We start from the raw sequence: 23,575 nt of genomic DNA, 5'->3' as shown, positions 1-23,575 counted from the left end.
TGTAATTTGGGCCTATCGCTGGAGGGAGTTTCACGGGTGTCAGCACACACAGATAAAAAAGCAAACAAAAGTCCGAGACTTAAAGTTTTCCCCATCTTACATGCCAAGGGTTCCAGTGTCACATCAAAAGTATGGCTCTTGAATTCATTCTTCGTGACACCCGTATAAAACACAATATTGCCAGACAGATAGGCTGTTGCAGTGTAACGGTTGTGGCTGTTGTTTCTGAAAGTTACAGTGACTTTGAAGTCACTGCCAAGTGTTGCATTTTCCACTTGAAAGTCCATGTCGACATCGGTCCCTGCCTGCTCCATAGTATCCTGGGTAGCCTGCTTTTTAATGCCATACATCAGAGCTGTCTCAAGGGCCAGTCTCTCTTCTTCTGTGCCTAGGACAGGGTGGAAATTATGTTAAAAAAACATGAAACAACAGGACCTAATTACCAGGTTCATAATGGTGCCACTTTCCCAGAGTCCAGATTGGTGTTTTCTGTATGGCAGTAACAAACACCCCAAAAAATCTTTTACAAATATTTTGAAATTATTTCTTTTTTTAAATGACTTCAGTGCTTATAAAAACTACCAGATCATGGGCCAGATCTACAGCTCATTAGTCAATGAAAAGACTCCCCTTAACTGTAATGATCTCAGGATCTGGCCCTTAGGTTTCTGGAGACCTGGAGCTAGGTAGAGGACAATCTGAGCAGTGGCAGGGGTAATGCATGCTTCCACACCAAACTGACCAGCTAATGTACTAAAGAGACCACATTTATGAGTAAGAGGGTAGTTCAGTCTCCATGTCCATTCAGTTCCTGGCCCCTTTGCTGAGACTTCCAACTATTGTACCAGTAAGAGATTGGCAAATACTGCAAATAAAAACAAAAAAATCACTTGCAATTTTAAAAAATAAAAATAGCCAAATTCAACTCAATGATATTTGCCTTATTTGTTTTCTGTGAATTTTTTGTTCACAGAAAGACAGGATGTTTCAAATACTCATGCACATCTGCAGTTGCTTGAATATTTGTGCTGAAGCGTTCATTGAGCCATGCTGATAGCTTGTGGATTTGGGTATCATCCAGTCATGGAGAAGAAATGCTACCATATGACGTCAGTGATCAATCACACTGTGTGACTAGTGAAGTATAAGTAGTGAATACTTGAAGCAATAGTCAGATAATAATTACTGTGGTTCATCATCAACCTAAACTCAATTGACCAGTGGGACTTAGAAAGAAAAATCTCTGTACTCCAAACCATGCAGTCCTGGGTAAAACATCTTATTTTGGATTAAAATGTTATTTTGCTTTCTCTGCTTCCCTAATATCACAAATGAATGGGAGAGTGTTGCTAAAGTAAATTAGTAGAGAAGACGGAAGAACACTACCTACTTTTGAGTATATCTGATTCTAAATACATGTCACAGCCCTGTGGACTTAATTTTTAGCACTGGAAACAGTCTCAGTGTGGCAGGGCTGTGTGACACTCATCCCTTTTCTGTTAAAAAAAGAAGCACTTACCAAGACACTGTATTTGACGTGGAGGAAGCCCATAAGGAATTACTGTCACCCAACATGTGTCAGACCTTCTGTAGTGGATGATGAAAAATTAGCTAGTCCCCTTGTCTCAGCTCACCTCAATTGGTTGGGTTGGGGTTAGAGAAGAGCCTTGCCTCGCCCACTCTGCAAAATTCCTGTTTGCAGGCCCTTAAAGAAACAGTAACTGATTTTCTCCCACATGCTACTTATTTCCGGGATCACTTCCTCTCCACCAATACTTTTTATTTCCTAGGGCTTTGCATACTTCAAAACCTCCCAAAATTTTAAAGGACCCTGCCATGTGACCTAGGACGTGCTAACCCCTAGTCACCACTACTCTTAAGGGTCACACTACCCTGTCACACTTCTGAAGTGGATGATGAAAAACCACTTGTAAATCTCCTCTTCCAGACACACACATATTGTCCATATTAATGGTGTGTTTTATTTATTTATTTATTTTTTAACTGTACACAGTGGAATCAGACTGAGGGACTGGCACTTGGATTGCATATGAGTTCGGCTGGGTCTCATCTGCACAATAATTAATGAAGCATGACTGTGTATGTTTGCCAGTACTCTGTTAAAAGGGACTTTAATAATTAGTTGTCTTGTAATAATGCCCAAAGGTTTCAATCAGGATCAGGACCCCATTGTGCTCACCACTGTATAAACACACAGGAAGACACAATCCCTGCCCTGAAGAGTTTACTATCTAATTTACATTACATTCATGTAGTTTGTGTCATGTCAGAAATTAACAGGAACATGGCAGAGCTGAACAGCACGTATGCAACATGTCTTTCTCCTCTCCCACAAAAAGGCATTCCACAAAACGTTACGATGACAGAGTCTTGTTTAGACCTAACCTCTTGCTAACAGTAGTCAGGACAGAAGGCCCAGCAAACCTTTTAGCCTACGTAAGAATGTTAACTGCATTTTGGGAAAATATGACTATAATTCTTCATGGAATAAATCTTTTTTTACTAACTGTTTTGACTCTGGTCCTTCAGTACACACATAAATGTGCTTCAGATAATGTTAGTCTCCAGATGAAAGGATTGTCTGTATTCAATGTAGGGAATAACTAAGGGGCCCATGTTGTCTTTGGCAACACCACACATTTACATCAGGGGCAAATGTATGGAATGATTATAGCAAAGTGGGACAGACATGATATGAAATGTCTTTATTGAAGTGCATACCTCAGAATGGTGAAACTTCATGGGGTAGGGTTAAGCATAAGGAGATCCTCACAATCTCTGAATGGATTGGCCTTAATGACCCTGGACAGATCTAGGTGGCATAAATCAGGGCAGCTCCACTGACAGTAGAGCCAGGCCAGTTTACACCAACTGAATGTCCAGCCTTCATGTTTAAAGCATGTGAATACAGAAAATGAGCGATCTTTGCCACAAAGTCTCACCTATTGTATTAAAAGCATAAATTCCTTTTGAATTAAGTAAATTCATCCATGGTTACCCTCTGTTTTCAGATTTATCAACTCCAGTCCAAGGTGTTTTTGAGTGACAGCCTAAGGAGATTTGTAATGTGTTTGACGTGGAATTAAGATGCACAACGTTTTTCACACCACTTGGAGAAAGCTGTGTGAGAACCCACCTTGCTAGAGGTTTACATATCAACGACATGAGACCTATTTAAGAAAAATCTACATCTGTATATACAATACTTTGTTTTGCCATGTGCAGTAAGTTACCTTCCTGGAACTTGTACTGCTCAGTAATGTCCTTGGTTCCATCACTACCAATTTCCTTGGTCAAAATTAATTTACCAATGTGGGTCTTATCAATGTGTTCAATCACTCTGGTTCCATCTTTCATTGCTTTTGAGTAAACAATATCACTATTTACCTATAAAATTAAACAACAAAGCATTACATCGTCTGTTGGGTTTAAAACCAGTATGTCTTCCCCTTGACTCAATGACTCAATCATCAAGTCCTGCTGATTTCAACAGGACGAGATACATGTTTAAAATTAAGCACATATTTAAACACCTTGCTGAACTGGGGCCCAAAACACTTCCAAAAAGGGCTTATGTTAATGATAATTTGGTAATACTTTAAACTAACTGTCAGATACGCTTGTCATGTGGCTTTCCTAATACAGTTGCAGGGGCAGACCTTCAGCTAGTGTAAATCAGCATAGCTCCAGGTATAGTAATTGGAGCCAATTTTCACCTGCTGAGGATCTGGCCCACTGTGTCTTTTTGAATAATCAGTAGCTATTTAATAACACATTTCTGAAGATTGAGAAATACTGGCAGCAAGTCTGGTCTCCATGATGCCTGTAAAGGTACTGTCCTGAGTTGAGGGGCCCCACCGTCCCAGCAGGAACACAATTATTTTGCATTCTAGTAGAGCCTCACTTTGTGCTAGGTGCTGTCAACACATACAGGAAGATACGTGCCTTGGTCCAAAGAGTTTACAACACCACCCAGAGCTTCAGAGCCTGCCGGGGAGCCTGCCTGCTGTTACAGTCCTTTATGAGAGGCAGGGGCTAATGCAGATTGTGTTGTGGAAAGCAGCGACTAACTTTCTCTGCTGCTCTGGTAACTCTGGTTTAATTTCAACTGGAGCAACTTCTTCTGATTACTCCTTTGACAAGCAGTGATTGGTGAATTTTATCATTCACAAGTGTCATAGCAAACCTACTGATCTAAATATAATTCTAAGATTTCTATTTTACATGGGTTGTATGGGAAATAACACTGCAGTCCATGTATTATACCTAGAGACTGACTTACTGTCCCATTTAAATCACTCAAAACACTATTTTTTTCAGGTACATACCTCTGCAAAAACAAAAGGAGCATCGAACTGGAAGCAGACATGACCATGTTTAATAGCTTGAACAGAAGCAGGGCCACATCTATACATACCTGAATTGAGAGTAGAGGGGGAAGAGAAATAAAAGGTTGAATTTGTTCTTTTTAACTTTAGTTAAAGTTAATACCTAGAATGTGCTCGATTGGGAAAAAAAAGTAGTCAAAACCATTAGCTTAAAATAAGAACATAAGAACAGCCACACTGGTTCAGATCAACGGTTCATCTAGCCCAGTATCCTGTCTTCTGACAGTGGCCAATGCCAGGTGCCCCAAAGGGAATGAACAGGTAATCACCAAGTGATCCATCCCCTGTCGCCCATTCCCAGTTGCTGGCAAACAGAGGCTAGGGACACCATCCCTTCCCATCCTGGCTAATAGCCATTGATGGACCTATCCTCCATGAACTTATCTAGTTCTTTTTTGAACCCTATTATAGTCTTGGTCTTCACAACATCCTCTGAGAAGGAGTTCCACAGGTTGACTGTGCGTTATGTGAAAAAAAATACTTCCTTTTGTTTGTTTTAAACCTGCTGCCTCTTAATTTCATTTGGTGACCCCCTAGTTCTTGTGTTATGAGGAATAAATAACACTTCCTTATTTACTTTCTCCACACCAGTCATGATTTTATAGATCTCTATCATATCCGCCCTTAGTCGTCTCTTTTCCAAGCTGGAAAGTCCCAGTCTTACTAATCTCTCCTCATACAGCAGCCGTTCCATACCCCTAATAATTTTTGTTGCCGTTTTCTGAACCTTTTCCAATTCCAATATACATGAACTAAAAAGATAGTCGGGCTTATGACACTAAGTAGAACCTGTCTCCTCTGCTGCAGGCATAATATTCCACTGGTATCTGTACTGCAAAGATCGCATATTATACCTGATACAAGCACAGCACTGCAGTTGCCTTTTGACTCATGTGTTAGGTATGTGATGCAGCAACAAAGCTGTTCATTAATGAAAATGGAGACTTTGCTTCCCTTCCACTTTCAGGGCCTCATTCTGCTACCCTTACAAACTCTGCTGGCAGTGAGACTACTTGCAGAGTGAAGTACTACTCAGTGTGATAAGAGTATCAGAATCAGGCCTTCAGTGTCTAAAGAAGAAGAAGGAAAAAAAAGCTTTTACAACACTTCTCCCCTCCCCTGCAATATTTCCCTACTCTAGTTTTTTGATGGTCTAACCTCAGCTTGCCCACTGGTGCACATGCATGCACACACATGCGCACTAAATTCAACTAAGGTAAGATCATGGCCCTGATTCTTACTTGAAAATGGTGACGTTTTCATCTCTTTTTTTTAAGTGATTTGAGAGTTTCTGAAAAGTGATGAACTGACAGAAGTTGGCCCCTATTCACCATGATTTCAGTGGAGTTACCCCTGTGCAAAACTGGAGTAACTAAGTGCTGAATCAGGCACTTTGTCTGTTGGCTAACCCCTGATAAAGAACCTACAGGTTGCTCCATGTTTTCCATATTGCCCCACAAGCATGCTTCAATCCTCAGCCACAGATACTACTTCAGAGGTCATTCAGTCCTTTCTTCTCTGCTGGGATTGTCAGCAACTGTCAATTAATGTCAGTTTTATGACACGGAGACCTGTTTGCTAGGAACTGGACTGATAGCATCAACTCATTTCACATGCTCTAGGCCACAGAACAGCTCTTTGTTGGTAATACCGTATAGCCACAACTGATCTAGACGGGAAAGGCTCCATGTTCTATTACCAACTCAGTGAACCATCCAGTCCCAAATCTGAAGCTATCTAACAGTTGGCACCTTAATGACACACTTTTTGCTCCACTGTTTAGCATAAACCTCAAGTTCTGGAAATGTCATTCAGTACGAGTTGATTTGAGTTAAAGCTGACAAGCCTGGAGGAGCTCAGTCTGTCAGACTGTGAACCTAGGAAACATCTGACTGCCGCTGTCTTAAGGATCTGTTTGAACTGAGTGAGGAGGAAATTAGGAAATGTAACAGCAATAGCGGATTTTCATTTTTCTCTACCATCTAGAGAATGCAGCCACAGGAGTTTGCAGAAGGAATGTAGCAGGGTGGCTACCTGCTCCAGCCCTGACAGGGTTAAAACCAGCCTTGGGAGAGGGCTGGAGGGCTGGGAGAACAGCCCAGGCTGAGTGGGAAGTAGCCACAACTGGGACTGTGCCCTAATCAGGCCTCAGGTGGCCCTATATAAGAGGCTGGGAGCCAGGAGCTCAGCAGACTCCCTCTAGCTTCTGAGAGGGAGGGAGATGGTTGCATGGACCTGAGCAGAGTACCTGAGTGGAGCAGGGCTGGGGAAAGGCAGAGGAGCTGGGGAGCTCCAGCCTGGAAAGCCCCCTGCTGCAGCCTAGCAGTGGGCTAACAGGTACTGGGGGTTGCAGAGGGCAGCCCAGGGGTAGGCCAACGCAGCAGGTCCAAACCCAACCTTGCCAGTGATGAGTAGGCGGATATTGCAGTCTGCCCCAGGGCACGGGGCTAGAAGATGACTGGCAGTAGCCTTATACTGAAGCAAGGTGGGGATAGTGGGTGGGGGTTCCCCAGGGAGGGGAGACCCTGAGAGAAAGGGGTTACTGCCAGAGGGGCAGCACCCAGAGGAAGGGGCACCGGGGTCCTGGGAGGGACACGGGGCCAGCGGTAAGGCGGATCACTGGCCTGAAGAGGGTGCTCCAGGCTGGAAGTTGAGCTAATTCCCTGAGAGACCAGCAGGAGGTGCTGCAGGGGTAAGTCCCACAGGCTTACAGGGAAATTAGCATTATGGCATATATTATATACACCCAAAATACTTGGTTTAAAACCATTACATCCCCTTTCACTCTTCCACAGGGCAGTTCTGTTATCACAAATACATTTAACGTCCCTGGGGCTGGGTCCAAACTCCAGTGAAGGCAACTGGAGTCCTTTCACTGGATTCAGTGTTCTTTGGATCAGGCACCTTTCCCTTCCCTCACTCCACTGTGCTATAAGTTGGCTTGCAAGCTGATCACAGGGCTCATGGGAATCAGGAGTCCCATGACTTCTCCATTTTTCGCCTTGAGCCCTTTGACTTTTGGGTTGCCGTGCTGTGGAAAATACCTCAGTCTCTCCCCACCCTTGAAGCCATCACTGGGCTCTGCTTATGCCACTTGCTGAGGCTGAAGGGTGAGAGCCATTCCTTTACTGAAGGGGGATGTAAATATGCCTCAGCCTATAACAATCAGTATCAAAATGTAGGACCAACACCTAAATACTATGGTGAGGGCACTTTAGAAATCTGATTAAATAAAGTTTGTGGTTTCATCAAAATTTTCCATGTCTCACTTGTGATTTTTTCAAAGTAATTTCCATTATAAAATTCTTGTCATTCCTATCAGTATGCACAGAAATTCTGCTTGGAACATGCTTTCAGTGGGAAGCAGTATGAAGCCCCCCCTTAACAGAAGTCAAGGTTATACATGGGGTTGCATCAAAACCTTTTGGCATTGCAGAATATGGAATGTGGGTCTTTAACACATAATACTATATAAAGTACGTACTGCCCAACCCAACAAGAATGGCTGAATTATGGCACAGAGTGTCTTGTTTTCCTTTGGCCAAATTCTATGCCCGCTGAGATAATTGGTGCTTTTATATCTATTGGGGGAAAATGAGGAATACATCTCCAAATCTTCTCCACAGCCGCTGACTTCAGTCTAAGGACTAAAATACAAAGACTGCATGCAGGATTACCATCACTGTTTTCTTGAGGAGTACTATCTACGACTTGCCATCCTCCAAAACCAACGGGAAGATCAGGTCTGGTCATCCATGCCTCGTTCCAGCAGTGATAGTTCCTTACATGGGAGAACAGACAAGAATATTCAACACTGAAGCATATAGATAAATATCAAAACAAGCCTGTGTCTTAATGACTCACTGTTGCAATGAAAATCTCATAAGAATTTCCTGGGTTCAGCAGTTTATACATTGCAGAGGATAGATCAAGCCAGATCCCTAGGCCCAATAATTTGGTGCCTGCTGAAGCTTGATGGGGAGCATCAGAAAGGTAGGTGTAAGCCTTCTTTGCAGTCCCCTGATCCTCAAGCTCCCTGGCACCAGTGCAGTGCCAAGAAGCCAATTAGAGGAGCCTGAAAGATGCTCTAAATGGCACTTAATTTCAGAGGTCCCTAAAAAGAGATTCAGGCATCTGGGGATTGTTGGTACAAAATGGTGCCCTTGCCACAACCCCTTTTTGTCAGCCATGTCCCCAAGAATGGGGACCATGAGAAGGCTGCCAGTCAACTCTATCTCAGAGAATGCCTCTATGCAAGAGAAATCCCTAACTGTGCATGCACGCTGGTGTTAACACTGCTTTGTGTCTCTTGAATGGTATAAAACAGACCTAGCCAGGCTGACGACTTGGTATATCTTAAACAGAGGTTTCAGAACCAACAATACACCTGGCAATATGTACAACTATGTTCATTCTGATGGTTAAAACAAACAAACGAGCTTGTCTGGTTTCTGTGTAAAGTTGCAGGTGCAGGTTTATTAACAGGCGCTGGATATAAAAAAATATTTCCCTAACTCCTTGTAGGTCATTTTTGAATGCTTCAGACCAAAGACTAAACTTTTTAAAGAGGAATAGTTGCATTAGTTTGCGGACGATACCAAGCTGGGAGGGGTTGCAAGTGCTTTGGAGGGCAGGATAAAAATTCAAAATGACTTGGACAAACTGAAGAAATGTTCTGAAGTAAATATGATAAAATTAAATAAGGGCAAAGGCAAAGTACTCCACTTAAGAAGGATCAATTGCACACATACAAAATGGTAAATGACTGCCTAGGAAGGAGTACTGCAGAAAGGGATCAAGCAAACATCATTCTGGGATGTATTAGCAGGAGTGTAGTAAGCAAGATACAAGAAGTAATTCTTCTGCTCTCCTCCACACTGATTAGTCCTCAACTGGAGTGTTGTGTCCAGTTCTGGGTGCCACATTTCAGGAAGGATGTTGACAAATTGGAAAAAATCCAGAGAAGAGCAACAAAAATGATTAATGGTCTAGAAGACATGACCTATGAGCAGTGTTCCCTCTAATTTTTTCACCTCATGTGCGGAATGAATTTTGTTATGTGCACCAATATGCAGGTGATGTGTGACACATCACCTGCATATTGGTGACACATCACCTGCATATTGGTGCACATAACAAAATTCATGTGGTGGGGGTGGGGCAAAGTAATTTCCATTATAAGATTCTTGTCGTTCCTATCAGTATGCACAGAAATTCTGCTTTGAACATGCTTTCAGTGGGAAGGGGCTCAGGGCTGGGGCAGAAGGTTGGGTGTAGGGGGTGAGGGCTCCGGCTCGGGGTGCGGGCTCTGAGGTGGGACCAGGGATGAGGAGCTTGGGGTCCAGGAAGGTGCTCTGGGGCTATGGTGGGCAGAGTGGACTCTCCCTAGATCTCTCTCCCTGCAGCAGCACCTGGGCTGGGAGGATTGTGGGGGGAAAGGTGCCTCTCCATGCTGGGGCTGGGACCGCATGATAGGCGCCCTTCCCGCAGCAGGTCCGGGCTGGGTTCGGGCCTGGCCGAGCTGCCCCACCCCGGCTGCGGCTGGGTTCAGACCTGGGTAGGGGCAGAGTTGGGGGACAGGCTAGGTTGGAGCCAGGGGAGGGACGCCTCTCCCCCAGCAGGAGGATTCCCTGAGCGCCTGCGTGGTGCTAAGACGACAGCTGCGCAGCTTACAGGGAACTTAGCCTATGAGGGAAGATTGAAAAAATTGGGTTAGTTCAGTCTGGGGAAGAGAAGACTGAGGGGGGACATGCTAACAGTTTTCAAGTACTTAAAGGTTGTTACAAGGAGATGGGAGAAAAATTGTTGTCGTTGACCTCTGAGGATTGGACAAGAAGCAATGAGTATAAATTGCAGCAATGGTGATTTAGATTGGACATGAGGAAAAACTTCCTGTCAGGGTTGTTAAGCACTGGAATAAATTGCCTAGGGAGGTTGTGGAATCTCCATCACTGAAGATTTTTAAGAGCAGGTTAGACAAACACCTGTCAGGGATGGCCTAGATAAACTTAGTCCTGCCATGAGTCATGGACTAGATGATCTCTAGAGGTCCCTTTGTATGATTAGGTCTAACTTTTAAAAAATATGCAAAAAGCAATTTACTTAGTTAGAATTTTTCAACTCTCCCTTGGTAATACTGCAGAAGGTAGAGAGACCCCAACTGAATCACCAGTGCCTTGCTGCTAAGTTTTCCTTGGAGGTTTTCCATGTAAGCAAAAAGTAGGCACAGATCTTTTAGTTTCTGATTAGTTCACAGCCTCACATGCTATGGTTGCCCATGTGAGAGATCAGATCTCCATGGGGTCAAGTTCCATTGGTCTTGCAACTAGGTGTGCTGAGGTGCTGCCACACCCCTTGGCTTGAAGTGGTTTCCATTACATACAGGGTTTACAGTTTGGTTCAATGGCTCTCAGCACCCCCACTATACAAATTGCTCCAGCACTCCTGCCAAGTGCTGTTCCATGAGCCACATGTGTTATCTTCAAAGGCATTTAAGTGGTTAATCTAAGCACTGAGACTTGAAATATCCTCACTTGGCTGGATGCTTGAAAAACACCACCAGGTCATCTCATTTACAATTTGTCCAGAATGTTTCAAAGATGAACAGCCCTAAAGAAAAAGATGGCTCTTGTAACTTTCTGAAATTTTATTAGCGCTCAAGGGAGAGCACAAACAAGGAGGAAAAAAACCCAACACGAATTTCTCGCAACAGCTTCAAGAATCAACCAAGTGTTTGAATTCTGTTATTGCCAAAAACTGGATAGGGTAAAGTAGCAATTTTCTTTGCAAATTATGTGTATCCTGCCAGCAGAGATGACTAAAATTGCACCTGTGTATCCACTCATACTTCCCTAATGCATGCAATATTAGCAATAAAATTACAGCCAGAATGGATTGCTAAACTCCAACCATTTCATTAATAATAGTTGAAAAAACAGAAATGGAGAGGAGTCAGTGGGATCTGAGGCTTGTCTAACAAGACATTTCAAAGCAGAAATAAATGCTTGGATCAGGGAAAAACTTGTCAGATAGGAGAGTTAATGAAGCAGGAGTACAGAAAAAGAATTATTCAAGAAAAGTGACGCACACAACTAGAATTTTTGATACTGCTGAATGCGGTGTACTGAGTCATTCTCACAGAGTCTTTGGTGAACCGCTCTCTGGTAGGTGGTTTTTTGAAAGTCACGATGATGCCATGTGAGAAGACCCAATCTCTGCCCTGAAGCACTTAAAATCCAACTTTGAATCAAACTCAGTGTTCTTGGTTTTGAGTGTGACAAAAGGACAAAATGTAAGAAACAGCAGGAAGGGAGTCATGAACGAAACTAATCTTATTTGGCGAGTAGACACTGCAATGTAATAACTTGACTGTAAGCTCTTTGTGGCAGGGACTGGGTTTTTTCTTTTTCTTTTTTTTTTTTTGGAATAGTGCCTGGAACAATGGGATTGAGATTTATATATGTTACTGCAATACAAATGATAAATAAGTCTGATGACATTGGGTGAGGGTGGATAGATATTCACTTGCGCTGTCCCAGCTTTTGGGGGATTCTTCCATCCCTAAAAGGTAATATAAAGTTCCTTCCAGCTCCAAAACATACTGGGCCACATGCTTGGCTGGTGCAAATGGGCACTGTTCTATTGACTTCAATAGAGCTATGCCACTTACTACCAGCTGAGGATCTGGCCCTATATATAGACAATTATTTAAACTGAAGTTGTAGCTCTTATATCTAAACCAGCCAGAAACTAAACAAAGTGATAGAAAAACTAATAAAAGGTGACCAGGTGGGTTTTATGCCTGGCAGACAATTTAAGAAGAGTACTTTTCATGGTTCATATGGTTAGGGACATATTGGATGAGAGAGGACATTAGGATTGAGAATAGTGCTGAAGACCTGTCTTCCACACCACAAGAAATTTGGTTTTGGAGTGAGAGAGAGGGTGGAGCATGGAAGATTGGAGTTCAACACCTCAGAAGGGATCTCTACTAAGGCATCCATCCTACAATGAGCTTGGCATGGAAGAAGCTCCTGCACCCACATGGAGCCTCATTGACTTTAACAGGGATTGGAGATCATACTAGGATCAAGGCATGATAGTAGGATCCCTTCAAGGTATATTCCTTACACGTCTGTACATAATTAAAAGAAAACTAAAGTAAGGAGAAGATGACAGTAATCTGACCAAGTTTTTAAAAATAACTTCTGGAAAAGTCTGTGTAATTCTTTATATATGTTTTTATCCTGGGAAAAAGTGCTTTTTTCTAAAAATAAGTAAATGCATATCAGATGCCAAACACTTTGGTGCAGCCCCTAGAGAGTGGTCTGAACAAAAATCCTGGATCCAAACATCCCTGAATTTCGGGGATGTTTGAAATAGGAACACAGATCCATCTTTTGCAGCTCCAGGGAATAAAGCAGTAAACTGATATAGATGTTCATAAAGGAAAGAGATCCTAACTTCTAGTTACCTAGGGATTATAAATAAATTAAAAAAGAAAACTCAAGAAATTGTTTTCAAAAATCGTTATAAATACCTTGAATGTGTCGTCTTAAAAAACCAAAAGGCTACATGGAAATAACATCAAGGATAAGACACAAACCATTTAAAGTCTGAGTTAGAGCTACTACAGAGTGGTACAAGGTAATGAGGAGAAAGGACACAGAGGAGAAATGGAAAGTGCTGTAAGATAAATTAATGTGCACCCAAGGGATTATGTGCACCATGTAGCAATAAATACATTATGAGGAGAAAGGGATGAACAAGTAAGTTCCCAAAGTAATCAAGACAAAGAAAGAGGTATATAAAATGTGAGGTGTAAAACATTGTGGGCTAGTTCCTCAGCTCAGGGGAATTGGCACAGATCCCTTGACTTCAATGCAGCTTCATCTATTTACACCCACTGAGACTCTGTCCCTAACTTCAGAGGAAAAATCGAACAATTATTGAATGAAGTGAAAAATATTGAAAAATGGTAGGGAAATGAAAAGGTGGGGACAGAAAAGGAAAAATTCACAAGCAGTTAAGACAAATGTGACTTTGAGTACAAAGGGGAAAAGAGCTTGATAAAGCTGTCAGTAGAGTGTCTAACATACTGCAGTAATACTTGGCTATATACACAGGGCCTGATTCTCCTCTCACATCACTTATACACCACTGTATATTCAATGGAGTTACTCTGAATTTATACCAGTGTAAGTTGCAGGAGAATCATAGCTATAGAAATGTTCTAATGTCTTCTGATCATTAAAGTAAATGCTAAATTTTAATTTTGGAACTCTGGAACCCCCAAGTATAGGCTTCAAAATAGGTATATTACAGACACAGAACTACGTAATGTTGTTGTAGATGTGCCAGTCCCAGAATATTATCTCACCCACCTTGTCTCTCTAGATACAGAACTATTTGTTTTCTGTGCAATTCATATAGGATGGCACATGGGTGGTTCTGTGAGTGCACTGACTTATGCTATCATGAAAGAGAATTTTTCCTTGGAAATTGACATGTAATTCTTACATAGATTCCAAAACCTGGATCCTTCCCTGCTGACAATGGAACTCATGGGGATGACATTAGGGATGCAGTTATAATAGGCTCAGTCTTTTTGTCCTCAGGATAGTAGATTTGTTCCAGTTTTTATGTTATAAAGAATCCAGATCTTGGATTGTTAATGAAGTGTCATGATGAATGAATAATATTCTACCGATGAGGTGAAGAAATCATTCATACAAATCAGGAATATTAACAGTGGGCAGAACAAGAATCTACTGAATGTAGGAATGAGTATAGAAGGCAGATTGATTGCTCCACAGAAAGAGAGATGTTGTGGTATGGTAATCCACAGATCATTTCTGCTGAATGTAGCACTTAATCAATACATATTGCTGTTCTCACTCCAGACTGGAGAATGGGAAAGTTTGAGGGAGAAAACAGCAGAATTGTCTTCTGCAAACCTAAGAAGGTCTTGGGTCAAACAATACACTGATCAGATATCCTGTTATTTTTATAAAGCTAATTGAAGTATTAAAGAGACCTGTCCTGTATCTTTAAAAAATGTGCCTGATTTATTTTAAAGTTTGCCCATCTGCAACTCTGGATGCAGGTACCAAATTTAAATAAAACATGCAAATAGGAAACTATCAAAAGCAACAGAAAATTTCCCATGACTTCAATGGACATTGGATCAGGACTTAAATACAAGCTATGAAATCCTCCGAATACCAGCAGAATTGGAGATACCCAACACATAGCAAGATTGGGCCCTCTGTTAGGTTTTCTGGAGTTCAGCAATTATTGCCACTTAAGTGTTCACCCTCTCTTCCAAGTTGCTTATATGTGTGGTACATTGAATGCTGACTCTTGAACTGATCCCTTGCCTTTTTCCATGTTGAGCAATTTACATTCATTGGCCTATTTATTAACTAGCTTTTATTCCACAGTTTGCAACTATGTCTTTCTATAATCTAGCAGTATTCTTTAAGATATACAGCAGAGACAAACTAAACCTCAACCATCTGTCATGTTTTATGTGCACAGAGACAATAGCTTTGCTGGGACAGCTCACCAGATTGAGTCTTTTGTGAGTTTGGGGTCCACTTTCCCTTCTTCATCCACAAAGACATCCAGTTGTATATTGGCATCATTATCATGGGCAGAGGAATAATTGGTAACAATTCTTCCAGGTATCCCTATGCACCTTAAAACTGGAGTGGAAAGAGAAAGGATGATATGAGGCAATATGATGATACATGGGCAAGAGGATGAGTAGATAGGATGAGTAGATAGATTGGAGGAGATTATAGGTATACTGCAAGTAGAAGCAGGGTGGGAGGATGGAAAGATCACCTGGGCCTTTATTCTTTCAATACTTTCCATTTGTAAAACACACACACACAGAGTCTGCCATTAGCACATGAGGAAAAAGTAACAGGTATGCTTCCCCAAAAAACAAGACACAATAGAGGGTAAACACTGGACCTTCCAGCAGTGATAAGCTTTGAAGTGAATGGAAGACTTTATTAGAAGGGCAACAGTTAGAAGGCTTCTTGGTTTTAAGTTTAGTTGGAATTTTCCAATGTTGCATTTGGAGGAACCTAGAGAATCCAAAGAATATAACAGAAATCAATTGATACTGAGAAATAAAACTGAATTATTTACAAGTGTCAGAGTCAGAGAGTTTAAATAAAGCACATTACATAATTTGAACCAATCGCTCAGTAATAATACTTTGAACTTCTGTAATCACATTTTATTAGACGATCTCACATGAATTAAAAAATGCATTAAATCCCAGAATACTTCAGTGAAGCAAGTAATTGTTATCTCTATTTTTATGGATGGGAAAGCTAAGATGTAGTCAGGTTAAGGCTCTTGTTCAGATGGTCCGGGGCATCATGGGAGTTCCATGGCCATGGTAGAGCATAGGAGATGGGAGTCCAGCCAGGGACGCACAGCTCTCAAAGAAGAATGAGCGGTAGGGGGAGGGGTGGAGTCTAAGGCATCTGAACAACAACTTCCATGAGACACTGCAGCAGCATTTCTGAATGGCATATTTCAGTTTTCAGATGAGCTTTTGTGTTCTTCATCTTTTGGATGAAAAGCCAAACGTTTCCACAGAAGGCAGGTACAGTTTTGGGGAGGAGAGGGGCTTGAAAACCCAATTTACTGTCACAAAACAATGTCAATGGAAAAGTTTGGACAGCCCTATATGGTACTATTTTGGCTAATGTCACTACTATGACTTTCAATAAAGAGCAACAGCACACCTTTGTTTTAAATTGTTTGATGATAAATTACCTGGATGCATCTCATACATTCATCTCATACACACCTATGGATTAAATTTCTTTCAAATGCCCTCCCAGACTTCCAGCACATGAGCGCCATCGGGGCTCATTGAAAATTATTCATCTGACTATTTCAAGATCAATGACTTAGCTTTTACTTTTCTCCAGAATGTTTTAGCATTTTAAAACAGATGATTGTCTTGAATCAGTATGGTAACCTTGGAAAACTGGATTGGTTACAATTGCAGTCATAAAATGTTACAAGCTTCAAATAACTCAAAACTCAAAGCAATCATTTTAGCTGAATTAGCCTTCCCCATATTCACTGTCGTCTTCTTGACGCTCATTTGCAGTGGCTCCTTTTCATGTAAGCAGCCATATGCTAGATATGCCACTGCCTAGCGTTTTAACTTGCTAGTCATCCATTTTTTTTGTTTGTCATCTGACTTCATAACAACAATGCATGCTAGATCTCTAACTGCACTTGTTACGTTAGTAGGCCTACCTTGCCAGATTCTGTCCTAAGATGCACAATACAGATGGCCCTGAATCTACTCTGCATTGCTTCAGTTTTATAAATAGGGTATAGCAAGAGAAATGAAGAAATGAATCAGTCTCAATGGGAGCTGTGCACTTGTGCTTCAGAAGGCAAAATTTGACCCGCTGTGTATAATGGGATGTCTGCAATGGAAGAGGTTTTAGATGTACTGCAGGATGGAGGTGGGAGGGTGTCCAGGGGAAAATGCATCATCCATTGGCTATAGAAATTTCAAATGGCTGGTGGTACCTACCAGCAGTGGCATGATCACAACACTTGTAGCATGTAGAAGATAAGGTTGTATTGGAGCCTTGCTAGTCCTGATATAAGTATGGTATTTGTTACAGTGTGTGGGTTTCAGATGAAGAGATGTATATTTAAACTAAAGATACACACACAGTTCTCAATATTCAGAAATGAAGGTTTTGGATGTCTCTCTCTTGTCGTAACCATTCCACAGCAATAGAACTTCATGGTTTCAGGTCTAGCTCTCTGGCTGCTGCACTTTATAAAACAGAATTTTTACTTTTGTTTGGGGAGTCAGTGGGCAGGAATAACGAATTTAGTGCTTGTCAAAGGTGGAAGATTGGCAGCCCTCACAGTTTAAGAGGCTTAATTCTCCACTGGCTATTCATGCTATGAGCAGGGCTATACCACACATTCTTGTCTTGGCTACTACTTTTGGAGCTGTATCAGGGGCAGTGAAATGGTGAGAAATTTTAACAGCTGACCGTTGACAAGGCCATATAGTCTTCCATGCTAGGCAGGACCTGAATTTCTACTGCAAAATTCAAAGGGAACAAATATTTTCAAAAACCTTTCAGGTCTTCCTCCAGCAATTAGCTGGAGCTCTCAGAGTGGAATGGTCTCTGAAGATTTGCTGTTGCTTTTACTATCCTTTGTTTAGGATTATCAATACTTGCAAACATCTGGTAATTGAAATTCCATGGGGAATTGACTATGATCATAGTATATTGGCTTTACTTTTGCTCCCAACCAGGAATCAACCCACTCCAGAAATCCACATATTCCTAGATTCTTCAGCAGCAGACACTTTGGGAAGGGCCAAGTCCTAGTTGATGTAAATTGGCATCGCTCCCAAAGTCAATAGAACTACACTGATTTACACCAGGTAAGAGTCTGGCTTATGTTTTCCCTTGTCTTATTAGATCCAGAAAGGTATGGAACAGAAACAGATAATGAGGCATAATCTTAAGCTAATTGCTCAGTGCATTAATAATGCAACTTCCAGGTCTGCCAGTATGGGTAACATCACTGATGTAAGAATATAATGCAAACAAAACTGATGTGCCTGTATAGGTCATGGATACAACATCAAAGAGAAAGTGAGAGGGTTTCATTGGGTTAGTTTGTTTATCTAATTTCTTCTTAACAACTTAAACATGGAGTCCCAGACCCTTGGTTTTGGCCAATGAGTTTATGGCTGCAGCTCAGAATGAGGGGTTGCAAAGATGTCCTTTATAGTCATCCAGTGATCCTGGGATGACTATGTGCCACTCTGTCACAAGGCTGGCAGTCATCTTAGTGGGCCAACCAAGAAGTTGGGGATCAGCGGGGTTTAGAGAAACCCAAGCCATATCCTTTATACTCCAGCCAAGCCCCTTACACTGGTAGCAGGGACATTGATATAAGAGCTGCTATACTGGCTTTGAACCTATAGAGGATCCCTGTACACTGGCATAATCCTCCTGGACCCAGTTATGAAAGCACTCTGCACTCCAAGATCTTGGCATGGGCAGAGTATTCACATGTCTCACAGTTCATATGTCTTTCTTGGCCTCTAGAGGCTAATAGTTTGACACCGGTGTTATTTGCTATGGTGCTCCTACAGTTTCAATTGACAGCGAAAGTTATGACCAGACAAGCATTGCTTTCCATCACTGGGATATGAAACCTAGAACCTCTCTGCTTTTGATGCAACACTGAAACAAACTCTGATCTGATCGTTTAGTTTAACCTCTTAGTGTACAAGATACATGATACACCAAGCCAGTATTTTCCTCCACAGGGCTGACTCACAAACTCCAAAGAAGTGTTGATCGTGTCAGTTACACAGAATATTACAGGTGCTGTGTCAATACACCTCGGTCTTGCCAAGAAGAATCCTTGCTATTCCAGTCATTAGGCTTTCTTGAGCAAAGAGAGACTGTCAGTTGTGCCGTACAGTGCAATGGCTTTGTGATGTGGTCAGTTGCCCACAGTGGATTTAGACTGAGATCACTCATTCATGATTTCCATCTCAGATTTCCCGAGGAAAACAATGACTATTCCATTTACAAAGTCTCCACCTGTCCCAATCCCCATCATGCCCTCATTGCCCACAAATCACTAAACACATATTTTACCAGCCATTTTAGATGCAAAAGACAGACTTTAGATAGCTAGAAGATTCTTGTAGAAGAGAAGCAAAAGTTGAAAGCATACAAGCATGTTCAAAGCATGGCTGTTTTAGCCATGTATGGCAATAACTCCTGCTATTTTTCTTGAACATTGTAGAGCCAACAAATATCTTAAATCTAAAAGCTATCTGCACTAGATAAAAATATCACTTTTTAAAATACTTACATGTATTGAAGACTCCAGCAAAGACCCAGCACTGACCGTACCGCACTGGCGTACCAGAGCTATGATATTCCAACAGGATGTCTACACTTCCAGTCCAGGCTGACGGTGCTACTCCATAAGCATAAACATTGTCCCAACTGCCAGCAACCACGCCCTCATCATCTTTAGCATTGATCTAATGAAAAAAGAAATTTTGTAAATCTCCCTATATGTTAAAGCAGCAAAGAGTCCTGTGGCACCTTATAGACTAACAGATGCATTGGAGCATGAGCTTTCGTGGGTGAATACTGACTTCATCGGATGCATGTCATGCTCCAATATATGTTCGTCTATAAGATGCCACAGGACTCTTTGCTGCTTTTACAGATCCAGACTAACAAGGTTACCTCTCTGATACTTGACGCCTATATGTTAAGTACGTCTAAAATTTGACAAGGGTAGAACTAGATCCAATGGTTGGAAGTTGCAGCTAGACAAATTCAGACTGAAAATAAGTTTCACATTTTTTAGCAGTGAGGGCAATTAACACTGGAACAACTTACCAAGGGCTATGGTGGATTCTCCATCACTGAAAATATTTACATCAAGATTGGACGGTTTTCTAAAAGATATGCTCTAGTTCAAACAGGAATTAATTCAGGGAAGTCCTCCAGCCAGTGTTATGCAAGTCAGTCTAGATCAGGGTTTCTCAAACAGGGGTCGTCGCTTATGTAGGGAAAGCCCCTGGCAGGCCGGGCCGGTGCGTTTACCTGCCCCATCCGCAGGTCCGGCCGATCGCAGCTCCCACTGGCCGCGGATCGCTGCTCCGGGCCAATGGGAGCTGCTGGAAGCGGCAGCCAGTAAGTCCCTTGGCCCGCGCTGCTTCCAGCAGCTCCCATTGGCCCGGAGCAGCGATCCATGGCCAGTGGGCGCTGCGATCAGCCAGACCTGCAGACGGGGCAGGTAAACAAACCAGCCCGGCCTGCCAGGGGCTTTCCCTACACAAGCAGCGACCCCTGTTTGAGAAACCCTGCTCAAGTCCAATGGTCATTGGACCAAATGACTGAAAGTTTCAATCATGTCACCAAATGATTAACTGGGTGGAACTGTTTTGACACAGCCATGCTAAGCTGTCATTTGTTTGTCATGGACTATTCATTTATATGAAGTGTATTTTCTACTGGTAGTTTAACACTCCATGGAAGTGTCACACTTGAAGTGGGACCTGGGAATGTACCATCCTCCAACGGGGGGGAGGAGAAGTAATCAAGTTGAGGACATGATTCTTTGCCAGAAAGGGGACGGAAATGGTGAACTCAAGTCAAAATACAACATATATACATTGGCAGTTTTCAATGGTTTATTATTAATAAGCATGCTCACTGGAAAGTGAATATAGACTAAGTATCAGAGGGGTAGCCGTGTTAGTCTGGTTCTGTAGAAGCAGCAAAGAATCCTGTGGCACCTTATAGACTATGCTGCAAAACGTCTGTTAGTCTATAAGGTGCCACAGGATTCTTTGCTGCTAATATAGACTAAGTGACCCTGAATCCTACTGAGAAATATTGGGCTTGATTCTCCTCTCACTTATACCCCAGTGTAACTCCAGTGACTGCACTACAATTATTCCTGACTTATATTGGTGTGAGAGAAGAAACGGGTCCACAGTTATTTTTAGAGCTGAATCTAATAGCATGCATCTAGCATGCACGAAAACAAGAAAGATTTTGCTGCGTAAGTTTTCTCCTGGTAAGACTATACGTGGAATTTTGCTGACTAATGACTGAATTGATAGTCATTAATGAGCAATATATTTCCTAGTTAGTAGCAATCAGAACCAAATCAGTTGAGGTTATGTGAAAAACCTCATTCGCCATGTACCATTTAATTATGTTAATGCACAGCAACTACACTCTTGCCAAATAAATCACAATTTTCATTTAAAAGCTTTTGGTTGGATTAACTACTGTTTTCTAATTAGAAAATCCTGTGACCCCTGGGATGGAACAAGGTAAGTATTCAGTGACAAAACCAAAGGGTGAGAGGGTGCATTCAGCTAGCTATCATGAGAGACATACTGTACGAGGCACATTTCAAGGACAGTGCAGTATTTCGATCTTTAATCTGTGCTATAACCAGTCACTAGAAGGCTACACTGTGGCTGTTAAGATGCAGCCCTGAGGAGAATGGCTGGGGGTGGAAAGGGGAAAGAGGGACACAGCAGAGTCGACCTGCACAAGCAGGAATCCTGAGAAGCACTGGGCACACATGCCTTAACAGGGGCTATTGCATCCTGTATTAGGGTAGAGTGTGTGCTCCTCCACGTACAGACTTGGGTCTACTGGATGGTGAAGGAGGTCCAGGGTCACAACTCTCCCCCTTTGGGGTGCCTCGCACTGCTGGCAGCCCCAATCAATCTAATTACAACAAATAATTATCATCATCCCCATTTTACAAATGAAGAAACTGAGGCACAGTGAAGTGGCTTTCCAGAGGCCAAACACCAAAGCCAGGTCACAGTCGGAATGAACATCCAGGCCTCCTGACTCCCAGTCTAACCACCATGTTGTCTTCCCTGCTCCGGGAAGATGGACGTTATCAATTATTTGACCTGCTAGATACTGGCATGGTGCCAGGTGGAGTGCCATCACATCAAGAAGTGCGATGACTGAAAGTGGCACTTCTATCAGTGTGGTCCTAGTGTCGGACACAGATGATGGGTAGACACTAAGACATCATCCCTCCGGGAGTGAGACATCATTCATGGCAGTCTCTAGAACTCAGCATGAGTAATAAGAATAAGTCAGTTCTGACCTTAGGGCAGTGCACTGGGACAGGAAAGTGAGATTCCACCTATTCAAAGTGGCTATTCATGATCAGCTTTCAAAATAGAAATAAAAAATTAAATAAATAAAAACACGTCATTTCCAATATATTCCGAGTCTTTATCTTTATTGCATACCACTGCAGATCCAACGCGACTGATTTTGACTGGGTTCCCCCGCCCAGAGAGATCTAGTTTTGCTCTATCCATCAAGTGTAGGCAAGCGTCCAGAATGCCCTCTTCAAACTAAATAAAAGGAAAGAGAAAAAAAGAAAAAAGAAAAGAGGCTGCTTCCGTTCTTCTTCTAGAAAGCAAACAGGAAGCTAATATTCTTTGCCCCTACAATAAATTGATCAAGGTCACGTTTTAGTTCAGTGTTTAGATATACAGGTTGTTGGGTTTTTTTGTTTACTAATTATCCACATTGAGCAAGAAGTGTTCCATCGTGAGAAAATGTAGTCTCGCTTTCAAGTCAGTTCTGATCTAGACAGTTAAAGGTTATGGCAACAAAGTAATTTTTACATTACATAACATTTTAAGTGGCTATCAAGAATATAATAGGAAATTCTAACAACAACAAGAATGCTCATCTATTCAAAGAGAACTCCGTGTCCTTCACAAATCCTAGACCTGTTGATTACAAAGACCTTTCTGACATAGCCACTGTAGTGCCCAAAGCTGAACAATGAATGCTTTACCAAAGTTAGGGCAAAGTCTCCATACTTTAAAAAGTAATATGTTTATACCTGTGTTTAAAATTAACTAGCTATCAGATACATTACATTGATTAGTTCTGGCCTATGCAGTTTGGACTAAGAAAATGACAAGTGACCTAAAACGGTCTTCTTTAAAAACATAGTCTAAAGACTCCAACTTCTGAAATCCAGTAATAACAAGCGCAGGAATGAATAGGGGGCAGAGGTGCCTACATAGACCAGAATCCATCATCAAATAACTTGCCCTTTGGTGTAGTTCAATTTGCTTAGGAGAAATTGGATAGCAGCAGAAAATACCACTGTCCCCTGAAAGAGGCTAGGGGACAGAGAAATGCACATTAATAAAATGATCATCTTCCGTATTCACTGAAAATGCATATAACAAAGTTATATTTCTATTGTAGGCTGTGACATACATCAAAAGGTATGAACTACAAAGCTCTTCCTCACTCATTTAATTCCATACGAGGAATGGGAAGGCGCTATATACAGTATACATCCATTTCTTAAAGAAACAAATATGCTATAAAGGTTTTGTTTTCTAATTGATCTAAAACAGAAAAACTGAATTGATTATGTCAGCACCTATCTAAGGTACTGATATATTGTTGCACTCTCTAATGCAGTATCACCCAAGAAAGTCAGTGTACATTTATCATCATTCAACTCCTTGGCTTTACTAACCACAATTGCACTAATTTGGTTTCTCTGGCATTTAGCAGAAACTCATTATT

At 41.8% G+C, this 23,575-nt stretch overlaps 1 protein-coding gene across 2 annotated transcripts in view; it reads right to left on the bottom strand.

Moving 5' to 3' along the window:
- Positions 1–23,575, bottom strand: part of F13A1 (coagulation factor XIII A chain) — an 86,931-nt gene that overhangs the window by 15,623 nt on the left and 47,733 nt on the right. Inside the window, exons 6-12 of one of the 2 annotated variants that reach the window (XM_045007774.1) lie at positions 22,264–22,371; positions 19,323–19,497; positions 14,977–15,115; positions 8,087–8,190; positions 4,350–4,438; positions 3,255–3,408; positions 101–388 (exon numbers count right to left, since the gene is read on the bottom strand). In XM_045007774.1, coding sequence (XP_044863709.1) covers positions 101–388; positions 3,255–3,408; positions 4,350–4,438; positions 8,087–8,190; positions 14,977–15,115; positions 19,323–19,497; positions 22,264–22,371 — 1,057 coding nt within the window. The remainder of the gene's footprint in view (positions 1–100; positions 389–3,254; positions 3,409–4,349; positions 4,439–8,086; positions 8,191–14,976; positions 15,116–19,322; positions 19,498–22,263; positions 22,372–23,575) is intronic. The other variant, XM_045007775.1, reaches the window with a different exon arrangement.

This window comes from Mauremys mutica, chromosome 2 (assembly GCF_020497125.1).
Source record: "Mauremys mutica isolate MM-2020 ecotype Southern chromosome 2, ASM2049712v1, whole genome shotgun sequence".
Taxonomy (NCBI): domain Eukaryota; kingdom Metazoa; phylum Chordata; order Testudines; family Geoemydidae; genus Mauremys; species Mauremys mutica.
This window is presented reverse-complemented; position numbering and strand designations above follow the sequence as displayed.